The sequence below is a fragment of the Cariama cristata genome, unplaced genomic scaffold, assembly GCF_000690535.1.
Source record: "Cariama cristata isolate BGI_N322 unplaced genomic scaffold, ASM69053v1 scaffold38420, whole genome shotgun sequence".
NCBI lineage: Eukaryota > Metazoa > Chordata > Aves > Cariamiformes > Cariamidae > Cariama > Cariama cristata.
Window position 1 is genome coordinate 14,373 of NW_009595945.1, and position 25,940 is coordinate 40,312.

The 25,940-nt window shown below is 39.4% G+C and overlaps 1 protein-coding gene across 1 annotated transcript in view; it reads left to right on the plus strand.

Annotated features, from left to right (window-relative positions):
- The window catches only part of DYNC1H1 (dynein, cytoplasmic 1, heavy chain 1), a gene marked incomplete at its 5' end in the record, with an annotated part of 42,353 nt that overhangs the window by 12,058 nt on the left and 4,355 nt on the right, over positions 1 to 25,940 (plus strand). The window contains 50 exon segments of the mRNA XM_009703983.1: positions 752 to 917; positions 996 to 1,184; positions 1,268 to 1,462; positions 2,154 to 2,436; positions 2,690 to 2,790; positions 3,822 to 3,981; positions 4,254 to 4,497; positions 4,688 to 4,871; positions 5,361 to 5,573; positions 5,751 to 5,989; positions 6,101 to 6,257; positions 6,644 to 6,871; positions 7,467 to 7,697; positions 7,828 to 7,968; positions 8,122 to 8,355; positions 8,940 to 9,146; positions 9,257 to 9,378; positions 9,755 to 9,920; positions 10,162 to 10,325; positions 10,581 to 10,710; positions 11,489 to 11,622; positions 11,880 to 11,994; positions 12,126 to 12,287; positions 12,370 to 12,584; positions 12,671 to 12,875; positions 13,018 to 13,191; positions 13,292 to 13,386; positions 13,388 to 13,403; positions 13,534 to 13,654; positions 14,264 to 14,459; positions 15,100 to 15,217; positions 16,198 to 16,413; positions 16,795 to 17,007; positions 17,191 to 17,318; positions 17,739 to 17,892; positions 18,684 to 18,830; positions 18,909 to 19,059; positions 19,263 to 19,516; positions 19,688 to 19,822; positions 19,922 to 20,016; positions 20,107 to 20,281; positions 21,761 to 21,836; positions 22,988 to 23,148; positions 23,420 to 23,531; positions 23,614 to 23,674; positions 24,061 to 24,184; positions 24,526 to 24,639; positions 24,930 to 25,100; positions 25,305 to 25,522; positions 25,753 to 25,856. Coding sequence (XP_009702285.1) covers positions 752 to 917; positions 996 to 1,184; positions 1,268 to 1,462; positions 2,154 to 2,436; positions 2,690 to 2,790; positions 3,822 to 3,981; positions 4,254 to 4,497; positions 4,688 to 4,871; positions 5,361 to 5,573; positions 5,751 to 5,989; positions 6,101 to 6,257; positions 6,644 to 6,871; positions 7,467 to 7,697; positions 7,828 to 7,968; positions 8,122 to 8,355; positions 8,940 to 9,146; positions 9,257 to 9,378; positions 9,755 to 9,920; positions 10,162 to 10,325; positions 10,581 to 10,710; positions 11,489 to 11,622; positions 11,880 to 11,994; positions 12,126 to 12,287; positions 12,370 to 12,584; positions 12,671 to 12,875; positions 13,018 to 13,191; positions 13,292 to 13,386; positions 13,388 to 13,403; positions 13,534 to 13,654; positions 14,264 to 14,459; positions 15,100 to 15,217; positions 16,198 to 16,413; positions 16,795 to 17,007; positions 17,191 to 17,318; positions 17,739 to 17,892; positions 18,684 to 18,830; positions 18,909 to 19,059; positions 19,263 to 19,516; positions 19,688 to 19,822; positions 19,922 to 20,016; positions 20,107 to 20,281; positions 21,761 to 21,836; positions 22,988 to 23,148; positions 23,420 to 23,531; positions 23,614 to 23,674; positions 24,061 to 24,184; positions 24,526 to 24,639; positions 24,930 to 25,100; positions 25,305 to 25,522; positions 25,753 to 25,856 — 8,114 coding nt within the window.

Below are 25,940 nucleotides of genomic sequence, written 5' to 3' on the forward strand. Positions count from 1 at the left end.
CCCTCGGTAAGAAGTTGACCCTAGTTGACTCTTGAAGTAAAATAATTTGATGTTTCTGTGCAGGAATTGGTGTACTGTCTGTAAAGCCTCTGCTAGTTTTTATGTGCCACGTATATATATGTATAAGAAGTTATGACCATTTAAATCTGTGTTGTCTAAATACAGAATTCAGTTACAGCTAATTCTCAGAAAGTGGGACTAAAACTTCCTTTAATTGCTCATCTGTGACTGGTTGTAGAGTTCATGTATTGCTTAAGGAACCATTGCAGCTGATTTTTGTAAACTTAGAGGTTCTGTTTTGAACAGTTTAATTCTGGCATTTCATTGAAGGACAGCATCTAAAATGCCACAATCCAGTATTTGAGTCATTGGTTCTGATTTACCTGTAGTCCTCAGCTAGTTTGTCACTTAGCATGAGAGAGTAAGGATGAGGGAGGTACTGAGTGGGAGTTCTCCCTGCCCAATAGACCTAATTCAATCCCAAGCTCTACTGTGGGTATTTCAGATATGGATAGGTAAAGAAAACAATCCACGGTATGGAGCATGTGTACACTTTCATATGGTACAGAGCACGTGAACTGAGACTTAATCTTACAACTGAAGTATGACTTCTAGCAAATTACAGTTCATGCACTCTTACAGTGTTGGGGAGATGACTGTCAATTACTCCCATATAGTGGCCATCTGTGAAATACAAATAAATCACAATCTATAGTTGGAGTTCTGATACCTAATTTTATGTAATTATTAGGTTTTATTTTGTTGGTGATGAAGACTTGCTTGAAATCATTGGAAACAGCAAAAATGTTGCTAAGCTGCAGAAACACTTCAAGAAGATGTTTGCTGGCGTTTCTAGCATTATTCTCAATGAAGATAATTCTGTGGTTCTTGGGATATCCTCACGTGAAGGAGAGGAGGTATAGCTGCAGTGTTTCTTTTTAAATAAAATTCTGAAAATAAGTGAATGTGAGCTGACTTAAACCTAATTCTTGCAGGTGCTGTTCAAAACGCCTGTCTCCATCACAGAACATCCCAAGATCAATGAGTGGCTCACTCTTGTTGAAAAAGAAATGAGAGTGACCCTTGCTAAATTGCTTGCAGAATCTGTTACTGAAGTAGAAATCTTTGGAAAAGCAACTTCAATTGATCCAGCAGTCTACATCTCTTGGATTGACAAATACCAGGTATCAATATGGAACAGTTAAGCATACTGCAGCTTGGTTACTTCAGTGAGGAAAACTGTCTGATGAGGGTTTTTGTTACACAGGCTCAGCTTGTTGTCCTGTCAGCCCAGATTGCATGGTCTGAGAATGTCGAGTCAGCCCTCAATGGTGTGGGTGGAGTTGGAGACAACAGTCCTCTCCACTCTGTGCTAGCTAATGTTGAGGTCACACTCAATGTCCTGGCGGACTCTGTGCTGATGGAGCAGCCGCCTCTTCGCAGAAGGAAACTGGAGCACTTGGTATGTAAAAACCTCCTTTCCTTTTCTGGGTTCGCAGTTGAGGATTTTTTTAAAATTTAATGAAAAGATTGATTATTTTTCCTCTAGCGAAAAGTTTCATGCAATTTAGGCAGCTACATCACGCCCTGATCCTGTAGGTGGTGGTAGTTTTCCACTCTAGTCAGCTTGATGCATGATAGCATATTATAGACTAGCTCACTGAATTGATCTTCAAACTAGCTCTTCCAAATATGGAAGGTACTGATTTCTTCAATCAAGTGTAAAATCTCTCATTCAGCTGCTTCATATTGTGATTATTATATGCTTTTGTTGTAGGTAAGGATTTGGGATGGGAAGTTAAAATCATCCTGGGTTATTTCTGTGGCTTTTTAGAGGGAAATATCTGATCTGTTTTAGGAGTACTTCTCTTCATAGTTTCTGGCAAGTAAAATATCTAGTTCAGTAGTGTAATGGATTAACAGAATAACTGGATCAGTGTGCTTTGCTGAAAGCTAGGGAAGTCCTTAGCAAGAGCAGTCAACATTGTTAGTTTTGTCTTTGTAGCAACAGATTTTAAGGCAGAGACTGTTAGTAGGTTGTGATTTCTAAGTGATTGCAATTTACTATGCTAATCTGAGAAGCTGTAGGATTCCTGGCTTTATTAGCAATGGATTGTATTGCTGTGGTCTAAGGAGTTAACTTCATCTTCCAGATCACTGAGTTGGTGCACCAGAGAGATGTTACAAGATCACTGATCAAAAGCAAGATCGACAATTCCAAATCGTTTGAGTGGCTCAGCCAGATGCGATTCTACTTTGACCCAAAACAGACAGATGTGTTGCAACAGCTCTCCATTCAGATGGCAAATGCCAAATTCAACTATGGTTTTGAGTACCTTGGTGTTCAGGATAAGCTCGTACAGACTCCTCTTACTGACCGCTGTTACCTGACAATGACACAAGCCCTGGAGGCAAGACTTGGAGGATCACCTTTTGGTAAGTTTGTACTGAAGTACAATAAAAACTTGAGACTCTTATTCTCTCTAATATATAGCTTCATAGTAAACATGCAAAATGTTTATAAGATTTTTAAAAACAAAACAGTCTTTTGGGGGAAGTTGTAACAGTTTTAGGTTTCACTGAACCCTCTTGTCAGGGACCATCAGAATCGGCATGCTGGCAGATTGCATGAGTAGGTGGTACCTTGGATGATAAACACTAAAACATGTCTGTTCCACTTTGAAAATAGGTCCTGCTGGTACTGGTAAAACAGAATCTGTGAAGGCTCTTGGACATCAGCTTGGCCGCTTTGTGTTGGTTTTCAACTGCGATGAAACATTTGACTTCCAGGTAAGCTGTTTGATTTAAAAAAATAGTCTTTGCTAACAAGCAATAGGAATCTCTTCAGGACTTTGAAACAGCCAGTAGTATTTATTTTCAAGGTGATTATAAGTTTAACTGAGCCCGTATCTGTGGGTCATATAGATGCTCTGTAACAAAAAAATGCCTAAAGCAAAAGTGCAGCAGAACATTGCTGGGGGAAGGGTTCTGTTTTTTTAGAACAGGTAGTTCTATAGCATGAGAGTGAAAGGAAGGTAACTTAAATTTTTTAGTTTGCATTGATAGTACTGGTTTAATGGGGAACAGATGAGAGTGTGAGACTGCCAAAGTAGCTTTACTATTACCAAATTATCCTTTGTGACATAACTATCAAGTTTGCCTCAGCTTGTGAAAGATTCTTCAAAACTAAGAAAATTTACCCAGATATTCAAAATTAATGACATCTTCAAACTGAGAACCAGATGAAATGCCTCTGTAACACAGCAAGTGTCTCAAAATAAAAACGTCGCTCAGGTGTGTATATAAAAAACAGTATAAAACATGGACAAAGAATCACAATACTTCATGGGCTCTGATGGGTTGCCTATCTGGGTTTGGTTTTTTTTTTCTCTACAGGTGTATTTCAATCAGACCAGGGATCCATTTAGTCAGCATTTAGTCTGTACTGGTGCGGCTGTAATAAAATACCTAGGGAGCAGTAAGATCACAGTGCGTGATACTCTTTCCTTGCCCTTAGTCCCCTTCCTGCCTCTGAAGTGGGCTTTTCTTGACTGTTTTGTGAATACGCTGCAGTACACTGTGTAGTAATAGGAAGCTATAATCATCTTCTGTAATTCTATGAAGCAGTGAACATCTGAAAGACCGAAAGTTACAAAAACCCCTTTTGTAACTCTTACAGTGCTATGAAGATGGTAACCTACATATAAATACAAATCCTTCCTGCCTTAGAGGCATCATATAAAGTGCTTCTCTGCTCCTTTTGCCTATGCATAGGCAAGAATGATCACGCAGCTTCAGTGAATTTTCCCTTCTGTGTGCAGGCAATGGGACGCATCTTTGTGGGACTTTGCCAAGTGGGTGCATGGGGCTGTTTTGATGAGTTCAACAGGCTGGAGGAGCGTATGCTTTCTGCCGTTTCACAGCAAGTTCAGTGCATCCAGGAAGCCTTGAGAGAGCATTCCAACCCCAACTATGACAAGAGTACGTAATTGTTCATTGCTAATAGTGTTCTACAGCATCTCTAACGTCCTTCATGCTGTTCTGTTGCTCAGTTCTCCCAAACAATCCAAGGATCAAGCTGCTTTCTATCTGAACTTAAAAACTTGAAGTAACTTTCAGTTGCTGAGTGTTTGAGTTGCAGTACTAGAGGACCTGCTGTCCATTACTGTAGGAAACTAAAATAAAGTGTGACTTGTGTTCTCAGGGTGATTGATCACTGGACTCAGGTGTAACTAAATGCACTCTCTTTTCAGCTGCAACACCTATTACTTGTGAGCTGCTGAACAAACAAGTCAAAGTGAGCCCTGACATGGCTATCTTCATCACCATGAATCCCGGCTATGCAGGCAGATCAAATCTGCCTGATAATTTGAAGAAGCTGTTCCGTAGCTTGGCCATGACAAAACCAGACCGTCAGTTGATTGCCCAGGTCATGTTGTACTCCCAAGGTTTCCGTACAGCTGAAGTGCTTGCCAATAAGATAGTACCATTCTTCAAGTGAGTAACAAGTTGGCTTCAATCAGTAAAAATAGAGTTTATTGTTCAGTGCTATAATGTTCTTTGCAACGCTCTAAGCATGTGCAGCAGTCATTTCAAGCAATCATTTCAAGTGAACAACGACTTTTACTGAGTGTTGTGTTGGTCCCTATTGAGAATCAAATTGTATTTTGTCTCTTTCACTTCTTAGGCTTTGTGATGAACAGCTGTCCTCCCAAAGTCACTATGATTTTGGTTTGAGAGCACTGAAGAGTGTGCTGGTTAGTGCAGGTAATGTGAAGAGGGAGAGGATTCAGAAGATAAAGCGGGAGAAAGAAGAGCGTGGTGAAGTTGTTGATGAGGGAGAAATTGCTGAGAACTTACCAGAACAAGAGGTAATGTGTGTGTGAACTCTTTGCTTCTGTGATAAATTACGGGATGGATACTAAACAACACAAGTAACCCTACAGTGTTTACCATTTAGTGTTAAGCCATGCAAACAAAGTAATGTTAGTTAAAAAATGTGGTTATTTGATAGCTTAGAAGCACCGAGTTAAACATGTCTCGGGAGTCCCTAAATCATAGTGAAAGACTTGCTCTTAAGAGGTGGTACGTTCGTAACGCTTATTGCTGCTCAGTTCCTCAGCAGTTAATACCAAAAGCATAGTGAAGAAGCGTAAGAAACTACAGTGGTATAAACTGAAAATCAGTAGGAGTTCGTTGTGTAGTTTCAAAGTTGAAACCCCATCAGTGGTGGTTTTTACCAAGACCAGCCTGGTCTGATGCTTTATCAATAAAGTATTTAGTGAAGTATTCCTTGTCAAACACATTTGGTAAAGCAAACTTAACAAAAAATCGTAACCAAAATGTGACTGTCTCTGCAGATCCTGATCCAAAGTGTATGTGAAACTATGGTACCAAAACTGGTTGCAGAAGACATTCCATTGCTGTTCAGTCTCCTTTCTGATGTATTCCCTGGAGTACAGTATCATCGTGGGGAAATGACAGCCTTGCGAGAGGAGCTTAAGAAAGTGTGTCAGGAAATGTACCTTACCTATGGTGATGGAGAAGAAGTTGGTGGCATGTGGGTTGAAAAGGTAAAACATAAAACTGAAAATGTGGAAATGAAGTTTATGTATAAGACTAAACTTCCTCTTTTATTATGAAAGGTGGAAAGCTTTTTCCTTTTTCTTGTCTTAAGCAAGCAATACATAGAAGCTTAGCTTGACTACTGAAATTAAGACTTAATTGGTACATCATTTCTTCTTTCACAGGTTCTTCAGCTGTATCAGATTACACAGATAAATCATGGATTGATGATGGTTGGTCCCTCTGGAAGTGGAAAGAGCATGGCTTGGAGAGTACTTCTGAAAGCCCTCGAACGGTTGGAGGGTGTGGAAGGTGTTGCTCATATTATAGATCCAAAAGCAATCAGCAAAGATCACCTCTATGGTACTTTGGATCCAAACACCAGGGAATGGACAGATGGCTTGTTTACACATGTCCTGCGAAAGTGAGTCTTTAATAGCACAAGTGAAAAAATGGCTGGTACATTTGTGCTATGGATAATCTGGCCTAACTGAGTCTTTGTTCTCTACTGCAATAAATATTTCCTTTAATGTAGAATCATAGACAATGTGAGAGGTGAACTACAAAAACGTCAGTGGATTATCTTTGATGGCGATGTAGACCCTGAATGGGTTGAGAACTTGAACTCTGTTTTGGATGACAACAAACTACTGACCCTGCCAAATGGAGAACGTCTCAGCCTTCCACCAAATGTAATGTTACTTCTTTTACATGATGTTTACATGCTGTCCTGTAAATTTACTGCTTTTACCTTAGTCTGTACTAGTGCTGTCCCTCTTTCTCATCACGAGCAGAGTAATAGTGATCTCAGGTAGTAGTTTGCTGGAGTTAGGAGCTTTTGTGGAAGCAAAAGTTTCACATTATACCTACTCTGACCCTGTAAGACAAACTTTGTGGATTATACAGAAGTCTAGGGTAACAGTCAATAATGATGAACTTACCTTAGAATAGTTTCATGCTGCTGTTGATTATTCAGAGGCTAAATACAAATTAACTTATTTTAAAAGGTCTCTTTTTTTGTTTTATTTTTGGTTGGTTGGTTTCACTTAAAACTCTGTTTTAAATTTCTACTCTTTAGGTGCGTATTATGTTTGAAGTACAGGACCTGAAATACGCCACTTTGGCTACTGTGTCAAGGTGTGGCATGGTCTGGTTCAGTGAGGATGTTCTTAGTACAGACATGATATTCAATAACTTCCTGGCCAGACTAAGAAGCATTCCTCTGGATGAAGGTGAGGAGGAAGCTCAGCGAAGGCGAAAGGGCAAAGAAGATGAAGGAGAAGAAGCAGCATCCCCAATGCTGCAGGTATAACTTAGATTACATTATGGTGAATTATTCTGTACAACTACCTGAAAGAAGGTTGTAGCGATCTGGGGGTTGGTGTCTTCTCCCTGGTAACTAGCGATAGGACAAGACGAAACGGTCTCAGGTTGCGCCAGGGGAGGTTCAGGTTGGATATTAGGAAGAACTTTTTCACTGTAAGAGTTGTTAGGCATTGGAACAGGCTCCCCAGGGAGGCGGTGGACTCGCCATCCCTGGAGGTGTTCAAAAAAACGTTTAGATGTGGCGCTTCAAGACATGGTTTAGTGGGTTTAGCAGAGCATGGTAGCATCGGGTATACGGTTGGACTTGATGATCTGTGAGGTCTCTTCCAACCCTAATGATTCTATGATTCTGTGGGATAATGTAGTAAGAACAAGTGTATCAAAAGTAGTACAGTGTACTTAGAATTGATGACAGCCTATCATGGAAAAGGTGACTTCCTCTTTACATATTTTTTCTCTTTTTAAAAAGAATATTAAAATATGAAGCATTTCAAATGTTAAACAAAATTATTTCCTGATACCTGGTAATTAAATGAGAAGCAAGTGCTTTGAGCAGTGTTTGTCTCCCCCAACAGATTCAGAGAGATGCTGCAACAATAATGCAGCCATATTTCACATCTAACGGCCTGGTGACAAAAGCACTGGAACATGCTTTCAAATTGGAGCATATTATGGATCTCACCCGCTTGCGCTGTCTTGGTTCTCTGTTCTCCATGTTGCATCAAGCTTGCCGCAACGTAGCCCAGTACAATGCCAATCATCCAGACTTTCCAATGCAGATAGATCAACTAGAGCGTTACATCCAGGTAAATACAGTATGTAGCTAAGTGACTACTGTGTTTGACGTGTCAGTATAGCAGCTAGATTTGATTTATTGTTCATTAAGTTTTGTTCCATTACTCTAAAACCAGTAGCTGCTTTTGCTGCTTCTTACAGAGGTACCTGGTCTATGCAATACTCTGGTCTCTTTCTGGAGACAGTCGTTTGAAAATGAGAGCAGAGCTGGGAGAATACATTAGGAGAATCACCACTGTGCCACTGCCGACTGCACCCAACATACCTATAATTGACTATGAGGTAAACCTTTCTTATACTAGAAGTGTTGCTCTTTTGTGTTCTTAGAAGCTTGCTTTAGATTTTGGAGATGAAACAGGAAAATAAAGATATTTTAACTTAAGGTTGAGCTATATTCCTGTTCTAAATTGTCTGATCGTGTTTTTGTGATCCTAGGTGTCTATTACAGGTGAATGGGTGCCATGGCAATCCAAGGTTCCTCAAATTGAAGTTGAAACACACAAAGTTGCAGCTCCTGATGTTGTAGTACCAACCCTAGATACAGTTCGCCATGAAGCATTGCTGTATACTTGGCTGGCAGAACACAAACCTCTAGTATTGTGTGGCCCACCAGGTTCTGGAAAGACCATGACCCTCTTCAGTGCTCTTAGAGCTCTGCCTGACATGGAGGTACACAAGAGAGTGTGTGTGTGCGCGCATGTGTGAATTACAGAGTAGTAACAAGTCTCTAATGTCCTTAAAGATTAAAGCAGTCTTGATTTAGCATGGCAATTATTTGCTAGCCAGAATTCAGTGCTACCTCCATCTCAGTCAGTCGTGTGTGTAAGTAGCAAAAAATAAAAATTTTGTTGAGCAGAATCTAAATTTATGTCTGGAGATCCTTAGCCTAAAAGCTACTTCCTTCCTTTGCTGCTTCAGTAGTACAGGAGCATTCCTCCATTTAGTATTTAAAAAACAGGGATAATGTTTAAGAATAGCTCTTGTCCTTCAGTGTATTTAGGTGGAGTAACAGTTACATGAAGATGCAATGTTCAAAGTACAAGGTTGGGCAGGAGGTATTGCTGTATGGTAAATGGAGAACTTGCAGTGGGAAGCAAACGGTATACAGTCAGAATACAGGCACTAATCTGAAATATAGATGGCATATATACTTCCACTGTGGACAGCCAAACATACCTGTTTTCAGGACTATTGAACGCTCTTTCAAGCCTTAGTGTATTTTAACTATTTTTTTTCACTGTTCTCTTTTTAAGGTGGTTGGACTCAACTTTTCTAGTGCTACCACTCCAGAACTGCTCTTGAAAACCTTTGATCACTATTGTGAGTACAGGCGTACACCTAATGGAGTGGTGCTGGCTCCTGTGCAGTTAGGAAAGTGGCTGGTGCTCTTCTGTGATGAAATCAACTTGCCAGATATGGATAAGTATGGCACACAGAGAGTCATATCCTTCATTAGACAGGTTTATTTTTCTTTGTAATCAACTATATCATGAGAATTATATTCAGAGAAATACAATGTTCCACTGATTTTTATTATTTTTTTTTTTTTATTCCCCCCCTCCGCCCCCAGATGGTGGAACATGGAGGATTCTATCGTACATCAGATCAGACGTGGGTGAAACTGGAGAGAATTCAGTTTGTTGGTGCATGTAATCCACCTACTGATCCTGGAAGAAAACCTCTCTCACATAGGTAATGTATCTCGTAAACTCTGTATAGCAACAGAATAGGTGTCAAAATTGAAGTAATGACTCTCTAATCTGTTCTTAATACACTTGTTTAACACCAACTGTGCTGAAATTGTGTTCCTTGCTTTTGAACTAACTGCTAGTTGGTTCTTATCCTGACAGCCAGCCAGTGGACTCAGTGTTATACTTCTTGAATAACCTGTCTGAAATGCTGTGGATACTTCAGAATGCTTTTTGGTCCAAGTCACTAAGGAGCAATCAAACCAACTGCTGTTTCTGCTAATTTTGAATCAAGCAGTTATCTAATTTTTGCAGAAGATAATGAAAATAGTACACACTGTAATTTGGCTTTCTGACTCTGTAATATGCTAATCTTTCAGATTTTTACGACACGTTCCTGTGGTTTATGTGGACTATCCTGGACCAGCTTCACTTACTCAGATATATGGAACATTCAATCGTGCAATGCTGAGGCTGATCCCATCACTTCGCACATACGCAGAACCTCTCACTGCTGCTATGGTAGAATTCTACACAATGTCTCAGGTAACTTGTTAAATACAACCCCAAACTCTAATTAGAAGTCTTCCTTTTATGCTGAATCATTTAATATGCATTTTTTTTGCCTTGCATGTGGATGATATGTGTACAAGAGCTCAACTAATTACTTGAGTTCTGACGGAAGCCACTGAATGATGCTAGAAAAGTAGTATCTTGCAGTGCCAAGGCCTGTAAAAAATATGGTGCAACTTTGGGATGGAGTAACTAATTAAGTTTAAATTTTTAGGAGAGATTCACTCAAGACACACAGCCACACTACATCTATTCACCTCGTGAAATGACTCGATGGGTGAGAGGTATATTCGAAGCATTAAGACCACTAGAAACCTTACCAGTCGAAGGCCTTATCAGGATTTGGGCCCATGAAGCCTTACGTCTCTTCCAAGACAGGTAAAATAAACATGAGATGGGGAGGCAAAAAAAAAGTTCAAAATTAGTTTTTTTAGAAGACCAAACTGAAGTGTACTTCCACATTGAATAGCTGAAATACAAATGAGAATATTTTCCTTCACTCTTAAGTTGACACATTTGGGGGTAGTATCTGTGCAAAGCAGAAACATATTTTAGTCATAGCACTGCCATGTGGTGTGATTATATCCTCCCATTACAGAGGATTTGTAGTCACTGACTTGTTCCTTTATGCAGACTTGTAGAAGATGAGGAGAGACGCTGGACTGATGAGAACATTGATATGGTTGCTCTGAAACACTTCCCCAATATTGACAAAGAAAAAGCTATGAGCAGACCAATCTTATACAGCAACTGGCTGTCGAAGGTAAGTAAAAATTTAGGAAAAAAAAACCAAGTTTAAATTGTTTGGGAGCAGCTGAGTGATGCAGCTCTTACAGCTATATTAACATGATAATCGATGCCCATCATTTTGTTAAACTGATCTCCAAGAAGTTCTTACTATGATTATCTGAAGTGAACTCTACCACAGAGTTAATCGCTGTTATGCCAGGGATGCTATTGTAGGATCTACCACAGTACGTGAAGGCAGTATTAAATAATATTTCTCAAGAACAGTGTAACACTCTGAGGAAGCTGCTGACAGTTATTACTTATGGAATCTCTTGGATAAGGCAATGACCCTTGAACAATACTGATACTATACATTTTATGGTGAACTGTTTCTTGCAATCTGAAGTGATCCAGCTGGGCAATCTGTAGAAATCCTGCTGGGTCAGGGCAAAAGTCCATCTAGCCTGCTACCCATCTCTATAACCAATAGCAGGTGGCTAGGAAAGGCTGTTTAAAATACATTGGCAGAGCAAGTCTGTCATGCTGCTTCCCAGTTTCTTTGAGCCTGTGCTGCCAGTCACCAGCCTATCGTAGGTTCAGTAGATATGGTGTTTAAATCCCATGCCACGATCTGTGGCAGTCTAGGCTGTGGACATGTTCCTGTGCAAGTTAAAGGAGTACAGCATTCTTAAGCTTTTGTAGAGGATTGCTACTTTAAGCATTCTCATAGTTCTGCTTTCATCTCATAAACTGATCCCTAAGCAAAATTCCCTTAATATTAAATTCCATACTGTATTGACTGGTTCTTTCAGGATTATATTCCAGTGGATCAAGAAGAATTAAGAGACTATGTGAAAGCTAGGCTTAAAGTCTTTTATGAAGAAGAACTTGATGTACCACTTGTTTTGTTCAATGAAGTCTTGGATCATGTGTTAAGAATTGACCGGTAAGTTGAGACTTCAGTTGCTGCTCATATAAATAGTATTTAGAGACTTTTTCTAAAACGGAGTAGCCTGAGTACAGCGTAAGAATGGAGCATGATCCCATTGTCCATAGACAATATACTGGTGGCCTCCAGATACCAGGATCCTATCTGGAAAGGTGTGTCAATTTTGATACTAACTTGAACTTCAGGTGTTCAAGGAAAAGCTTCAGTAAGTTGATAAAGTGTTATCAAACATACTTGGTTATGTTCTTTTTCAGAATCTTCCGTCAGCCACAGGGCCACTTGCTGCTTATTGGAGTCAGTGGAGCAGGGAAAACAACCCTCTCAAGATTTGTTGCCTGGATGAATGGTTTGAGTGTCTACCAAATTAAGGTTGGTGTGCTAGTTTAACTTAAAAAAAAAAAATAAACTTAGTCAAAACTCACACTTCTTAAATATCAATCCCTAAAAATATCATTAAAAGCTAAATCAAAATGTTAATAACCAATGTTAAATTTTACTAGGTTCACAGAAAATATACAGGTGAAGATTTTGATGAAGACCTTAGGACAGTATTGAGACGTTCTGGCTGTAAAAATGAAAAAATAGCTTTTATAATGGATGAGTCAAATGTATTGGATTCTGGATTCCTGGAGAGGATGAACACTCTCCTAGCCAATGGAGAGGTAAGAAGAGTTTAAGTAAATACTTCTTTTTACAGCACCTTTTTACAACTGTAAGCTACAACAAAACTATCTTTTGAATTAGGTTCCTGGTCTCTTTGAAGGAGACGAATATGCCACCCTCATGACTCAGTGTAAAGAAGGAGCACAGAAGGAAGGTTTAATGTTAGATTCACATGAGGAACTCTACAAATGGTTCACCAGCCAAGTGATTCGCAATCTCCATGTTGTGTTCACTATGAATCCATCTTCTGAGGGCCTGAAGGACAGGGCAGCTACCTCTCCTGCACTCTTCAACAGGTAATTGCTGTATATTCCAACATGTATTACAAGAACTGTTAGAACAGTACTTTTGGGGAAGTCTTCACAAATGCTTTGTATTTCAGGTGTGTCTTGAACTGGTTTGGAGACTGGTCAACTGAGGCACTGTACCAAGTTGGCAAAGAGTTCACAAGCAAAATGGATCTTGAGAAACCAAATTACATTGTGCCTGATTACATGCCAGTTGTATATGATAAGCTACCACAACCACCATCACACAGGGAAGCTATTGTTAACAGTTGTGTGTTTGTTCATCAGACTCTTCATCAGGTATGTTATTATTACACCGCTTAACTTACGTTGATCTCTACACCCGTAGAGCATCGTGCACCTGTTTCCCGAAACTTATGATCCTTGGCATCCAAATAGATTTAAAAATAATGCATAATCTACAACTTTTTCTTCCCTAAAGGCTAATGCTCGTCTGGCAAAACGAGGAGGCAGAACCATGGCAATCACACCACGTCACTATTTAGACTTCATCAACCATTATGCAAACTTGTTCAATGAGAAACGGAGTGAATTGGAGGAACAGCAAATGCATTTGAATGTTGGTCTTAGAAAAATCAAGGAAACAGTTGATCAGGTACATACGTTTAAAACTTTGCTCTCTGTAAGGCTGGAGTGATTAAATAGTTCTTCATGCTTAATATGAATTCTCTCTACCATCTTACAATCTCTCTCAGGTGGAAGAATTGCGGCGTGACCTAAGAATAAAGAGTCAGGAACTGGAAGTGAAGAACGCTGCAGCCAATGACAAGTTGAAAAAGATGGAGAAGGAAAGCTGAGAAGAAAAAGGTAAAAATCTTTATTAAATCTCTATGTATAGTAAATATTTTTTTTTTACAAAACAGAAGCCTGCAGAGCAAGTACTGGAAGAAGTTCAACTTCTAAAAAGCAGTATTTTGTCTGTGAAATTTCCTTCTAGGTCATGAGCCAGGAGATTCAGGAACAGCTGCACAAGCAGCAGGAGGTCATCGCAGACAAGCAGATGAGTGTGAAAGAAGATCTTGACAAGGTGGAGCCTGCTGTCATTGAAGCTCAGAATGGTATGTTAGCACCTAAAGAGATCACACTATGGCCTTGGATCTAAAACTGAAGTCTGTGGGAATGGCGCTTGTTGTGGCCTGAGTTTGTCCTAACAAAAGTGTAGGCTCTTAGCATGGTGCTGAACAGTGCTGAAGAAATTCCTAGTCTTTGAGCTGTGATTTTGTTCTGTTTGTAGTACTGATCTAATACTTGATATTCCTTTTATGGCTTATGGCTTTGTTTCTGGCAGACCAGCTCTAGTTATTTTAGTCTATGTATTCATGAAGAAAGCTGATAATTGGAAGACCACTGGTGCCTTATTGCTGTATAGACAGCATGCAATCAACCTGTCCCATTTGTTAAACTGGATAGAGGAATCACTGCTTTAAGTGAATCATTTCTAGGCAGCAGAGTAAGTTGCCCATGGCCAGTTGGCAACTTGACATTCACAGAAGTTTATCTTGTGATGTAGTAGTTTGAATGTTACCTATTAGTATCTGCCTCTAATAACTTCAAATTCCTTTTGAGAATCTTGAAGGATTTTTAGAAATCCAAGGTGCTTTAATGGACTTTACTAACTGTTTGTTTTCTTACCAATCAACATTCATCATTTTTCTGGCACTGGTTAGCTGTGAAGTCAATAAAGAAACAGCACCTGGTAGAGGTCCGTTCTATGGCTAATCCACCTGCAGCAGTTAAGCTAGCACTGGAGTCCATCTGCCTACTACTAGGTGAAAGTACAACTGACTGGAAACAAATACGTTCCATCATCATGAGAGAGAACTTCATTCCAACCATTGTTAACTTCTCTGCTGAGGAAATCAGGTAAGGTGCAAGTGTGAGTTACTTATGTGAATAAACATATGGCAGGTCTTAACTGGACTTTTCTCTGTGTAATTGCTTTGGCAGCACTTGACTTCTTTTGAGACAATTTTATTCCTGCGTGTAGTGAATGTGTAGGTAGTACAGGAAATAAACTACTAAAGCACAGGTGTATCATGCAAACTGGGACAAAACAGTTGCTGTTGACCAACATCAAGGCATGGTTGCAAAACAGTGTGTTGCTGTCCAAAGCCATGTTATTAGTTGAAAGTAGTTTTGCAGCAGTAACAGACCAGGTTGTTGAGGGCTTTATCCAGGCCAACCTCCTAGTTGGCTCTGAATCCGAGCAGAAGGTCAGACTAGAGACACCTGAATTCCCTTCCAACTCAAATTTTTCTGAGCAGCATTAAGCAATTTGTGAGTGACTAATCTTAAAATACTATTAAAGGCCTTTTATCACCTGTAAACTGTAATTTCTGAAACAACAGCTTGTACTAATTAAAACATCCCAGCTACCAGTCAGCAAAGGTGCTAGGAAATGTTCATGTCAGCTGTGCAAGGCAGGCCAGGTAAAGGGATACTGAACACCTGTGTGCTGCTGTGCAGTGTACACATGCTATCTCTAAAAACTTTTCCGTTGCAGTGATGCCATCCGGGAGAAGATGAAGAAAAACTACCTGTCAAATCCAAGTTACAACTATGAAATCGTAAACAGAGCGTCATTGGCCTGCGGACCTATGGTGAAATGGGCAATTGCACAGGTAAAGTCAGTACTATGGGGAAGCAAACACAAGGTGAAAAGAGTGAGCCTGAAGGCATATAACAATGTCTAAAGACTGAATTTTCCTCTATTCAACTAAATATTGCAAGCTATTTTGCTTTGGAGAAATTGGGAGATGGTTCAGATGAATGCTTATGGGCTCTATAGCACTGTGGCAGAGAGCTAATGGCCAGTTGTGATACAGCTTTTGCACTGAGAAACTTTAGCTTTACAGTAAACAACAGTGGATCCTTTCTGTATGTAGTGTCATTCTACAGGCCAATAAAATTCTCAACTGGAAAATGCAAAGCAATCCTCTTAATAGAGACTGCCTAAGTTTTGTCTTGCCTCAGAGTGGGGCACACTCACAGGCAGCTCAGTCAGGGTCTTTTAGGCAGGCTTCTAAATACTTGACTAGTTTCCTAAAGGGATAGGCTTTTGGGAAGATGCCGCCAGACTGCAGTATCCAAGAATGGTTTTAATTGCCTGTTGATGTTCAATACAGCAGAATGCTTGGCTTGTTCAAACTGTGCATGATGGCATGATGTGGAGAGACTCTGTTTAGCTTGGATGTTGCCAATAGGCCCTATCCTAGTTGTTCTGGAGCTTCGCCGTACTCAGTTCTTTACTAACAAAGGCAGATTGGCACAGTACTGGTATGGGCACACAGTCGAATATTTATGCAAAGCAGTGCTGTACACTACTTGATGTGGTCTCCACCTTTCAGATGATTTCCTGTAAATCTACAGAGCAATAAAAGGATCTTGCAAAAAGCACACAATTATATGTCTGTGCTTGGTTTAAACTAGAGTCTTAGGGATTGATAAACAGTCGTAAGTTTCTGTTAAGCTATTAATTCTTATGCAGGTCACGAGCACCTAAGCTTGAAAAGATGCAATTGATAGTATATACCTGAATGCCGTGGTGGTTCTTAATACATGTCATTTTAGAAAGTATAAAGGGCCTGTTTACTGTTTACAGCTGAACTATGCTGATATGTTGAAAAGAGTGGAACCTCTACGCAATGAACTGCAGAAGCTGGAAGATGATGCCAAAGACAACCAACAGAAAGCAAATGAAGTGGAGCAGATGATTCGTGATCTTGAGGCCAGTATTGCCCGTTACAAAGAAGAATATGCAGTACTGATTTCTGAGGCTCAAGCTATTAAGGCGGACTTAGCTGCTGTAGAAGCAAAAGTAAGACTTTTATGTATCAGTAATTTTCCATTCTTTAATCTTTGACAGTTGGAAATTGAACCATTCTTCAGACTTGTGAGCGGACTTGGTTGCTTCCGCTGTGCAGTACATTTGAACTGTCTGTTTCATCTCTGGATGTCATGAAGCTTCTTAAGCTACTGAAGCCTGGCTGGAGTTAGAAATATCAACTTATGTTGCTAGTTCATTAACAAGACAGTTCACAAAAGGCTTAAAATAAGTAGAAAGCCTTTGGAAACAGGCATGGATGTAGTCCAGTTGTAATGTAACTTGGGCCTTGAGTCAATGTTTAAGTGTCCCAAGAGGCTTGTAATACTATAACAATTCATCATCTAAAGAGTCTACTTCACCGCTTATTTCTAGGTAAACCGTAGCACAGCTCTTCTGAAGAGTCTTTCTGCTGAACGTGAAAGGTGGGAGAAGACAAGTGAAACTTTCAAGAACCAGATGTCCACTATTGCAGGAGACTGCTTACTTTCAGGAGCTTTTATTGCCTATGCTGGCTACTTTGATCAGCAGATGCGTCAGAATCTGTTCACTACATGGTCTCACCATTTGCAGCAAGCAAATATCCAGGTAAAGAAACAGTCAAGTTAACTGTAAATCTATTTACTGCAACAGTTAAAGAAGCTTTAAAATTGCTAAGTAAAGAATGGCGCTATTGGAAAAGGATACCTTGTAGAGCTGCCTTTACTCAAAATGTCTTCACCGGCTAGTTGGAGGATCTCTAGACAAATACTAACTATATACTTCTTGCAGTTTCGTACAGACATTGCAAGGACAGAATACCTTTCCAACGCAGATGAGCGGCTTCGCTGGCAAGCAAGTTCTCTGCCTGCAGATGACCTGTGCACTGAGAACGCCATCATGCTCAAGCGGTTTAATAGGTATTTCATTCTAAGTTGTAGAATTCTAAAGCAACATTCTCACAGCAGGCAGGGTTTTGCACAATCAAAGAATCACAGGAACTCTTTCAAAGCACTGCTTCACTGTTATGAGAACTTCTGATATTTGTAAAAGCTCCTCAACCATGTGTAAACAAAAACTCTAATTCATTTTTGCTTGCCTTTTTTGTTATACTTAGCTGTTAAAATAAGTTGGCTTGAACTTAAGCTAATTTTTTTGCCCAAATACAGACTTACCTTTCAGAACTCTGAACTGAAATAAGTCATTGAACCTGGCCAGCTTATTCCTTCAATATACAAGCTTTTAGAGTTGAGAGTAATAATGCAACCTAAAGTCATAAAACTGCTTGGAGGCTGTCTGCAGTCAAAACCCAAATAATAGAAGTGTTTTATTACTAACAGGTATCCATTGATCATCGATCCTTCCGGGCAAGCTACAGAGTTTATCATGAATGAATATAAAGACCGTAAGATAACTCGTACTAGTTTCTTGGATGACGCTTTCAGGAAGAACTTGGAAAGTGCCTTGAGATTTGGTAACCCACTTCTAGTCCAGGTTAGTTGCATGATTGTGTAGAAACTATTTAAAATTCTTGAATTCTGCCCTGTGTACTAGAAAAGTTTGCAGTTGTTCTGTTAGTAAGATGGAAACAACTTTATCTTCAAACCGTAATTTAACAAGTAAACTAGTACTGAGTGATATGAGAAAAACGTGATTAGTGAGATACACAGTTAAAAGAAGGTATTTTTTTCCACCATTTCAAGATCAAAAGCTTTTATTTTGAAATTATCTTTCTTTACTTCCACTCTGTGAAATGACTCACAACCTGTCTGTGTTTCTTTGTTTCCATATGCTATCTCTAGTCGTAGATTAATAGCTCCTAATGTGGCTAGAATTATCTAGAATTAAATCTACTCTCAGTAGCAGGAAGAAGTTTCAGTAATACAAAGAAATAGGCAACTGTAGGAATAGTTGACTTTCACTTGAGATGCATATATTTTTTATTTCTTGGTATGGAAATGGGAAAACGAAGGATTACCTTACAGATGAGATCATTAACTGTTGCTTGTGCTGCATAGAATAGGGCTTATTATGCATTAGAACTAACACAATTATGACCATTAATAATACTCCTCTTCTGAGATTTTGTATGGTAATAGCCTAAACTCTGTGCTTCTGTAGCTGAACTACAAATCTAAAGTGGAAGTAACTTCTGAATGTGATCTGCATTGCAAACCAACTGCAAATTGATTGGTTACCAGAGCTTTAAGCCCTAGTTGGATCAAGGATTTTTAGCTTGAGTCAGTTGCAAGCAACAGAATCTCTTAACACATCTCTGGTTCTAGGATGTGGAGAGCTATGATCCAGTTCTGAATCCTGTTCTGAATCGTGAAGTCCGGAGAACTGGAGGCAGAGTTCTCATTACTCTGGGAGACCAAGATATTGATTTGTCCCCATCCTTCGTTATCTTCCTCTCCACCAGAGATCCAACAGTAAGTAAAATAAAAGGCTGTGTTTGTAGAAATGGTATGTCAGAGAGCTGAGAAAATTTTTCATGTTTCCTGTGATAGGTTGAATTCCCACCAGACCTCTGCTCTCGTGTTACATTTGTGAACTTTACAGTAACTCGCAGCAGCTTACAGAGCCAGTGTCTGAATGAAGTCCTGAAAGCTGAAAGACCAGATGTTGATGAAAAACGCTCTGACCTCCTCAAGCTCCAAGGTATGCTTACCAAATTAACTTCCTCTGGTTCTGAAAGAATACAGTGGTTTTACTGTAGCTGTAGAAATACACAGTGAAATATCTTTATAGCTGATACTCTTGCTTTTTCAGGATGTCCAATAGCAAAGTATACATAATTCATACTGTTCTTAAAAAACTAACACATGTATACAATATGTAACCTAATTTTTTTTCTAATAAAGGTGAATTTCAGCTGCGCTTGCGTCAGTTAGAAAAATCCCTACTACAAGCACTTAATGAAGTGAAGGGACGTATCCTGGATGATGACACCATCATTACTACTCTTGAGAACCTGAAGAAGGAAGCAGCAGAGGTCACCAGAAAAGTAGAAGAGACTGATATTGTCATGCAAGAAGTGGAGACTGTTTCTCAGCAGTACTTGCCACTTTCTACAGCGTGCAGCAGTATCTACTTTACTATGGAGTCACTGAAACAGGTAGGATGAGTTCTTCTTCCTACCAGAAGCTTCATGTATTTACTGTTCAAAGGTAAATAGGCACTGCCTAATTCCAGCCCTGGCTGCCATGTTGCGATTTGGTAGGCATAAGCCATTGGCTATCAAAGAGGAGGACTCTACAGAGAAAAAACAAACTCTCTTTTCTTTCAGATACATTTCCTGTACCAATACTCTCTCCAGTTTTTCTTGGACATCTATCACAATGTCTTGTATGAGAACCCAAATCTGAAGGGAATTACAGACCATACTCAGCGTCTCTCAATCATCACAAAGGATCTCTTTCAGGTTCAGTTTTTTTAATTAGCAAATGTAATTCTGTAATCATTTTTGAAGGGGAAGAGTTCAAGGCCTCTTATGCTACTAAATCTACTGTTTTGTTTGTAGGTGGCTTTCAACAGAGTGGCACGTGGCATGCTGCATCAAGATCATATAACATTTGCTATGTTGTTGGCCCGGATTAAACTGAAAGGCACTGTTGGGTAAACATTTGTTTTCTCACTTCACTTTAGTTGAAAAAGGGAGATGTCTTGAAGGCACCTAGCTAAAGTCGTCTTTTCCCTTAACATTAGGGAGCCTACGTATGACGCAGAATTCCAGCACTTCTTGAGAGGGAAGGAGATTGTGCTAAACACTGCATCTCTCCCAAAAATCAATGGTTTGACTGTGGAGCAAACAGAAGCAATGATGAGGTTGAGCTGCCTTCCTGCATTTAAGGACCTTGTTTCTAAAGTTCAAGCTGATGAGGTAGGTGTTGGCTAGGGTTTGTTTCTGCACTAAACTATCTGGTTAAGCTTTTTAGATGCCTGCTTTAAGAGCTTCATGCTTACAAGTAAGCGCTCCTAGTGTGAGAAGGGAAGCCTTTCAGATTAACTAGTTGTAGTTGTTGTGGAAGTGAATGTTCTTACTTCATTTGTAATCCAGTGAAACAAGTTGTAAATACCAGCGCTGTTCATCACTCAGCCTTGGAAGCAGCTTCACCATTCATCTTTGTGGTCAGCTTTGGTTCCTGTGGTAGCAGAAATTGTGATACTGTGTGTCTTTATCACACAACAGTGACACAGTCAATTATGCAGTAAAGGGAAGCATAGCGTAACATCATTATGGTGGGCTCTTTGACATTACTAGTTGGATAAATTTGGATAGTGCTCAGCTACTGAACACTTTGTTCATTCTCATGACCTGAGTGTTCTAAGAATACATCTGCGTCCTGACTGTGAAACTGTATGTTCCAAAATGTGTCCATATCGTAAATAGTACTTGTTTGGTTGCCCTGTCTAGTTAAAAGTTGAATTCTCTTTGCTACATCTAATTTTCCTCAAACTCTTCAACCTGAGGTTGAATATGTGTGTGTATATATATACATATATATGTGTGTGTGTGTATATATATAACCAAAAAAATGTATAGCTTCAGCTGGGACTTAGTAGAGATCTGTAGAATTAGGGGTGCTGGAGGCAATGCAGAATCAGGGGATATCAGGGAAGTGATTGGACACATCTAAAGAAAGCTTTATAGACAAAGCATAATTTGAGTTTTACATCTGGATTTTTTTTAAAAAAAAAAGACAGAACTTGGAGAAATTCACTGAAGAAAAATGAGTTGAGAACTTACTAAATGTGCTGGTCAAATCTCAGTCTTGCTCAGGGAAACATTCAAACCATTTATATATGAAACAGTCAAACCATACATATCTAGAAGCCTTGGAAAAGAACAAACTATGTTGAGTGTTGGACAATGTGTGGGGCTAAATTTAATGTTTGACTTAATGAAATTAATAGTACTTCTCTTTTAACAGTGTTAGCCCTGTCTTATTTCTCAAGACTTATTTGTAGATGGAAGCTCAGATGCTTAATCTAGTACTCAATCTAAATTTTTGTTCTGAAGGTAGATGATAAGATATGATCATTAAATGGGAAAAATCTTACGAACTTGTGCATTTCATTATTTAAACATTTAGCTACTTATTAGAATATTTTAAGATCTGTTTGCAAATCCAAGGCTAGTAGAGCTTGGACTGTACCGAATTCAACCCTACCCTAGCAATCTTTGTTTCCTACTGAGGGTTGGTATGTAGCTGAACACTTCTGCAGTAAATTAAATTCTAGATTTTAAGGCTTAGATTGAGCATCTCTGTTTCACCATGACCAGGACCTGCACTTTGCAGTAGATTTTTGATGCCATGAAACTCCCATTTCAAGTTTTTTGCATTTTCTTTCAATATAGCAATTCTGTATCTGGCTGGATAGTAGTTCACCAGAGCAGACTGTACCATACCTTTGGACTGAAGAAAAACCTGCAAGTAAGTTAAGTTGCTCTATTGTCCACACCAATCCTACTGTACTAATCTAAGTAGAATTACTACGATTGTAAAGCAATTCTAAAGTAGAACTTCATGATTTTCCCAGGCATTCATGTCTAGATTAAAGTTGGGATTGTGGAAGAAGCTCAAGTTTGGTGGGGTTGGGTTGGGTTTTGTTTGTGTTTTTAAAAACAAACAAAAACAAACTTTTGTAAGCAGTAGTTACTACACTTGGTTCCTGCATCTTAACCTGTGATCTGGTCTTCCTGAGGATGAAACATACTTCTGCAATCTCATTAGATTACATAATAGGTTGGATTAACCTTAGTCATTGCAAATCTGGAGGCGGCTAAATACTCTAAAAAGCTCAAAGGCACAGATTTTTCTGAGGACAGGGCTGGTCTACTAGAATGTTTCCTTCTGCGGTTGTATCTAAGCATGAAGTCTGAATTCTAGCTGCCTTAGTTGTTAGTGCTAATTTGTTAAGAGTTAGAACTTCAGGGTAACTGTTGCCCTTCAGTTCCTCCCCTGTGGAAAGGTAACAGTAGGAAGTGTTTGCAGTCTGTGATCATTCAGGGCTCATTTTGGTAGGTGGCTCTCTAAATTAAGGATTCTAAGCTTGTATTTAGTAGCTACTGTAAAGCTGGTTGACCATTAATTGAAGCAACTCTAGATTATCTATCCTATCCATGTTAGACAAGTATATAATACTTCAAAATGTGGCAGAATGGCAGATTATTGAATGAGTGAGAAGATGTAAAGAGATCTGTTGTCCCTGGAAGTTAAAATCACTTCATGGCAGTACTTCTAGACTGTAGATTTTGTAAACTTGCAGCATTTCAGTAGAATCCAAAAGCATCTTGTCAAGGTAGGGTTTTAAAGGGCTCACAACATGAGCAATTGAGCAGGTGACTGAAATGTCGGAGAAGACCAACCAACTGAGGATGGTAAGTTTCTTTTGACTATCAAAGTGAAGACAGAATATAAGCATTCCATTAAAATGTTGCAACAAGTCTTTCAAAGGGATAATTAACTTCCTAAATACCTAGTCTTCAAAACAAGATGGAAAAAATTGAATGGAGAATTGAAGAGAGGAAGGTGTTGAGGATGGTTTTCTTACCTGTCCATCTTGTCCTGTCTCCTCTTTTCAGCTTCTATTGGACAGGCCATTCATCGCTTGCTTCTGATCCAGGCCTTCCGCCCAGATCGTTTGTTGGCAATGGCACATGCCTTTGTTTCAACAAATCTTGGCGAGTCTTTCATGTCCATTATGGAGCAGCCTTTAGATCTGACGCACATCGTAGATACAGAGGTAACGTGCTTGTTTTTGAAAGGCTAAAATCCTAAGGTAATGCTTAGTGCCGCATTGCATGAGTTCCATAATGAGTGAAGCTATTCACTGGAACATTATCTTTATCCTTCTCCCCATGGTATGAGGAGGGGATTGTTTTCATATTTGTTAATGTAAAACTAAGAGTAGCATGATGTCTTTAGCTAGCCAGAGGGAAGAAAGACTGAGCTTACTGCATTGTCGTATTCATGTAGTGACTGATTCGTATCCTTTTAAACTTCTTGGACAACAGGTGAAACCTAATACCCCTGTGCTGATGTGTTCAGTGCCTGGTTATGATGCCAGTGGTCATGTTGAAGACCTTGCAGCTGAGCAGAATACACAGATTACTTCTATTGCTATTGGTAAGAACATACCTTATTTCATCATCTAAGCATAAATGAAATTGTTAGCAGTAAGAGCTTTAGCAACCCTTCTGTCTTTTAGGTTCTGCTGAAGGATTTAACCAAGCAGATAAAGCGATAAACACAGCAGTGAAATCTGGAAGGTAAGTTCTATCTACTTTTTAGCTAGAATGCTGCCTAGTAGCAAGGTAAATAGCGGGGAAGGGGGAAGTAATCTATTGGCTAAATAGATAAAACTATGAGTAAAAAAAAAAAATTGGGACTGTCTTGAACTGAAATTTGTAATAAACACAGCTGTTCACAACTTCTGTTGGATTTAAATGTTTTCAAGAGAAGTAGGTTGTATCTGCAAAACAGGAAAGTTAGCCCATTTACAGTACACAGTATCTGATTCTTTGTAGAAGACAGGTTTAAAAGAGGAAGGAAAATCTGTAGCATTGATATCATATTCCGTTACTCTTTGGTGATTATAGCCAGGATCCATAAGCTGTACACTAAAAAGCACTTGCTCTGTTTCAAAACTTCTCAGATGGGTAATGCTGAAGAACGTTCACCTGGCCCCTGGCTGGCTCATGCAACTAGAAAAGAAGCTACATTCCCTACAACCCCATGCTTGCTTCAGACTCTTCCTTACCATGGAGATTAATCCAAAGGTAATGTTGATTTGAAATTTGATTCTTTGATAGAGTAATTGGCTTGCAGAACTGAGAGTGCTACCCAGGGAAGGTTTTCTCATGACTGCTTTCTGCAGTAAAGAAAAAGGAGAATACGTGCCTGTCCGGGCAGTTACTAGCCTTGGTTTCTGATGACTTAATTGTAAATGAAAACTCCATACCATTCCTTTTGCTGCTTCCTCTTCCCTCCAAAAGAAAGGCAAGACTTTACTGTGTGTGCTTACAATGAGATTTTGATGCTAAAGCAAACTGTGCTGTTAGAGGGATTTAATTTAGTAAAGGCTAAAGGAGCTGGATTCAAGTTTATCGATCTTTTCTAGGTGCCAGTGAATTTGTTACGTGCTGGCCGAATCTTCGTGTTTGAACCTCCTCCTGGTGTAAAGGCAAACATGCTGAGGACTTTCAGTAGCATTCCGGTTTCTAGAATGTGCAAGGTAAGGCTGCAGTTTGTGTAGATGAAAGAAAATGGAAGAGTGTGTTCATTAAAATCTTACCTTAGATGATAAAACCTCAGCTTCTAAGATGTACATAGAATGTTTTGGTTTTTTTTCTCATGGAAGTAAAGTAGTAGTTTCTGCTTCTGTTGGTAGAATATTCGGATTTGGTAGCAGTCTAGCCTTAAATCTGGTATTTTCTAGCCTTTTAGCAGGCTTTGATTTTCATCAGTTTACTTGAGTAATGGTTGGTTGGTTTTTGTTTTTTTTTTTCCCTCTCCACTTCCTAGTCTCCAAATGAGCGTGCTCGTTTATATTTCCTCCTTGCCTGGTTCCATGCCATTATCCAAGAGCGCTTGCGCTATGCTCCGTTGGGTTGGTCCAAGAAGTATGAATTTGGAGAATCTGATCTGAGATCTGCCTGTGACACAGTAGATACATGGTTGGATGATACAGCGAAGGCAAGTAGTATTGTGTACTTAGGTATAGGTTGTACGTAGATTACTTAAGATCTTCAGTAAAACAGTCTGTTCTGGAAACATGTTGTAAGTTAAATCAGTAGGCAGAAGTAACCTGATGGCAATTTAACTTAGTTCTTTAATTTGGTTCCTTAATCAGAAGAGATGTGAAAAAGATTTTTTCCTGCTGAGTGTTTTACTTAACAGGGTCGCCAAAACATTTCACCTGATAAAATCCCTTGGTCTGCATTAAAGACACTGATGGCACAGTCTATCTATGGAGGTCGTATAGATAATGAATTTGATCAACGTTTGTTAAACACTTTCTTGGAACGTCTGTTCACTACTTTAAGTTTTGATAGTGAATTCAAACTGGCTTGCAAAGTTGATGGACACAAAGATATTCAGATGCCAGATGGAATCAGGTATCACTTTTTCCCTTATCCTGATCTCTATGTACAACTTCTCTTTTTTTTTTAATTAAAAAAACAAACGAACACAAAAACCCCAACACACAACAACCAAAAATACCCACCATAGCCTGTATCTCTGTGCTGGAATTTAGCTGTGTAAACGTTTGTCTCGGGGGCAAAGAACTACCTTGCCATTCTAATAAAGGAAGCCTTCTAATGCATATTAAAACTCTGACTTGCAGGCGTGAAGAATTTGTCCAGTGGGTTGAGATGCTGCCAGATACACAAACGCCGTCATGGCTGGGCCTGCCAAACAATGCAGAGAAAGTTCTTCTCACCACACAAGGTAAAACCAGAACTTTAACAATGTCTTGCGTAGATCACCAGGCCACCCTTTTAACTAAAAAGCAGCAGAGAAATACAGATCCTG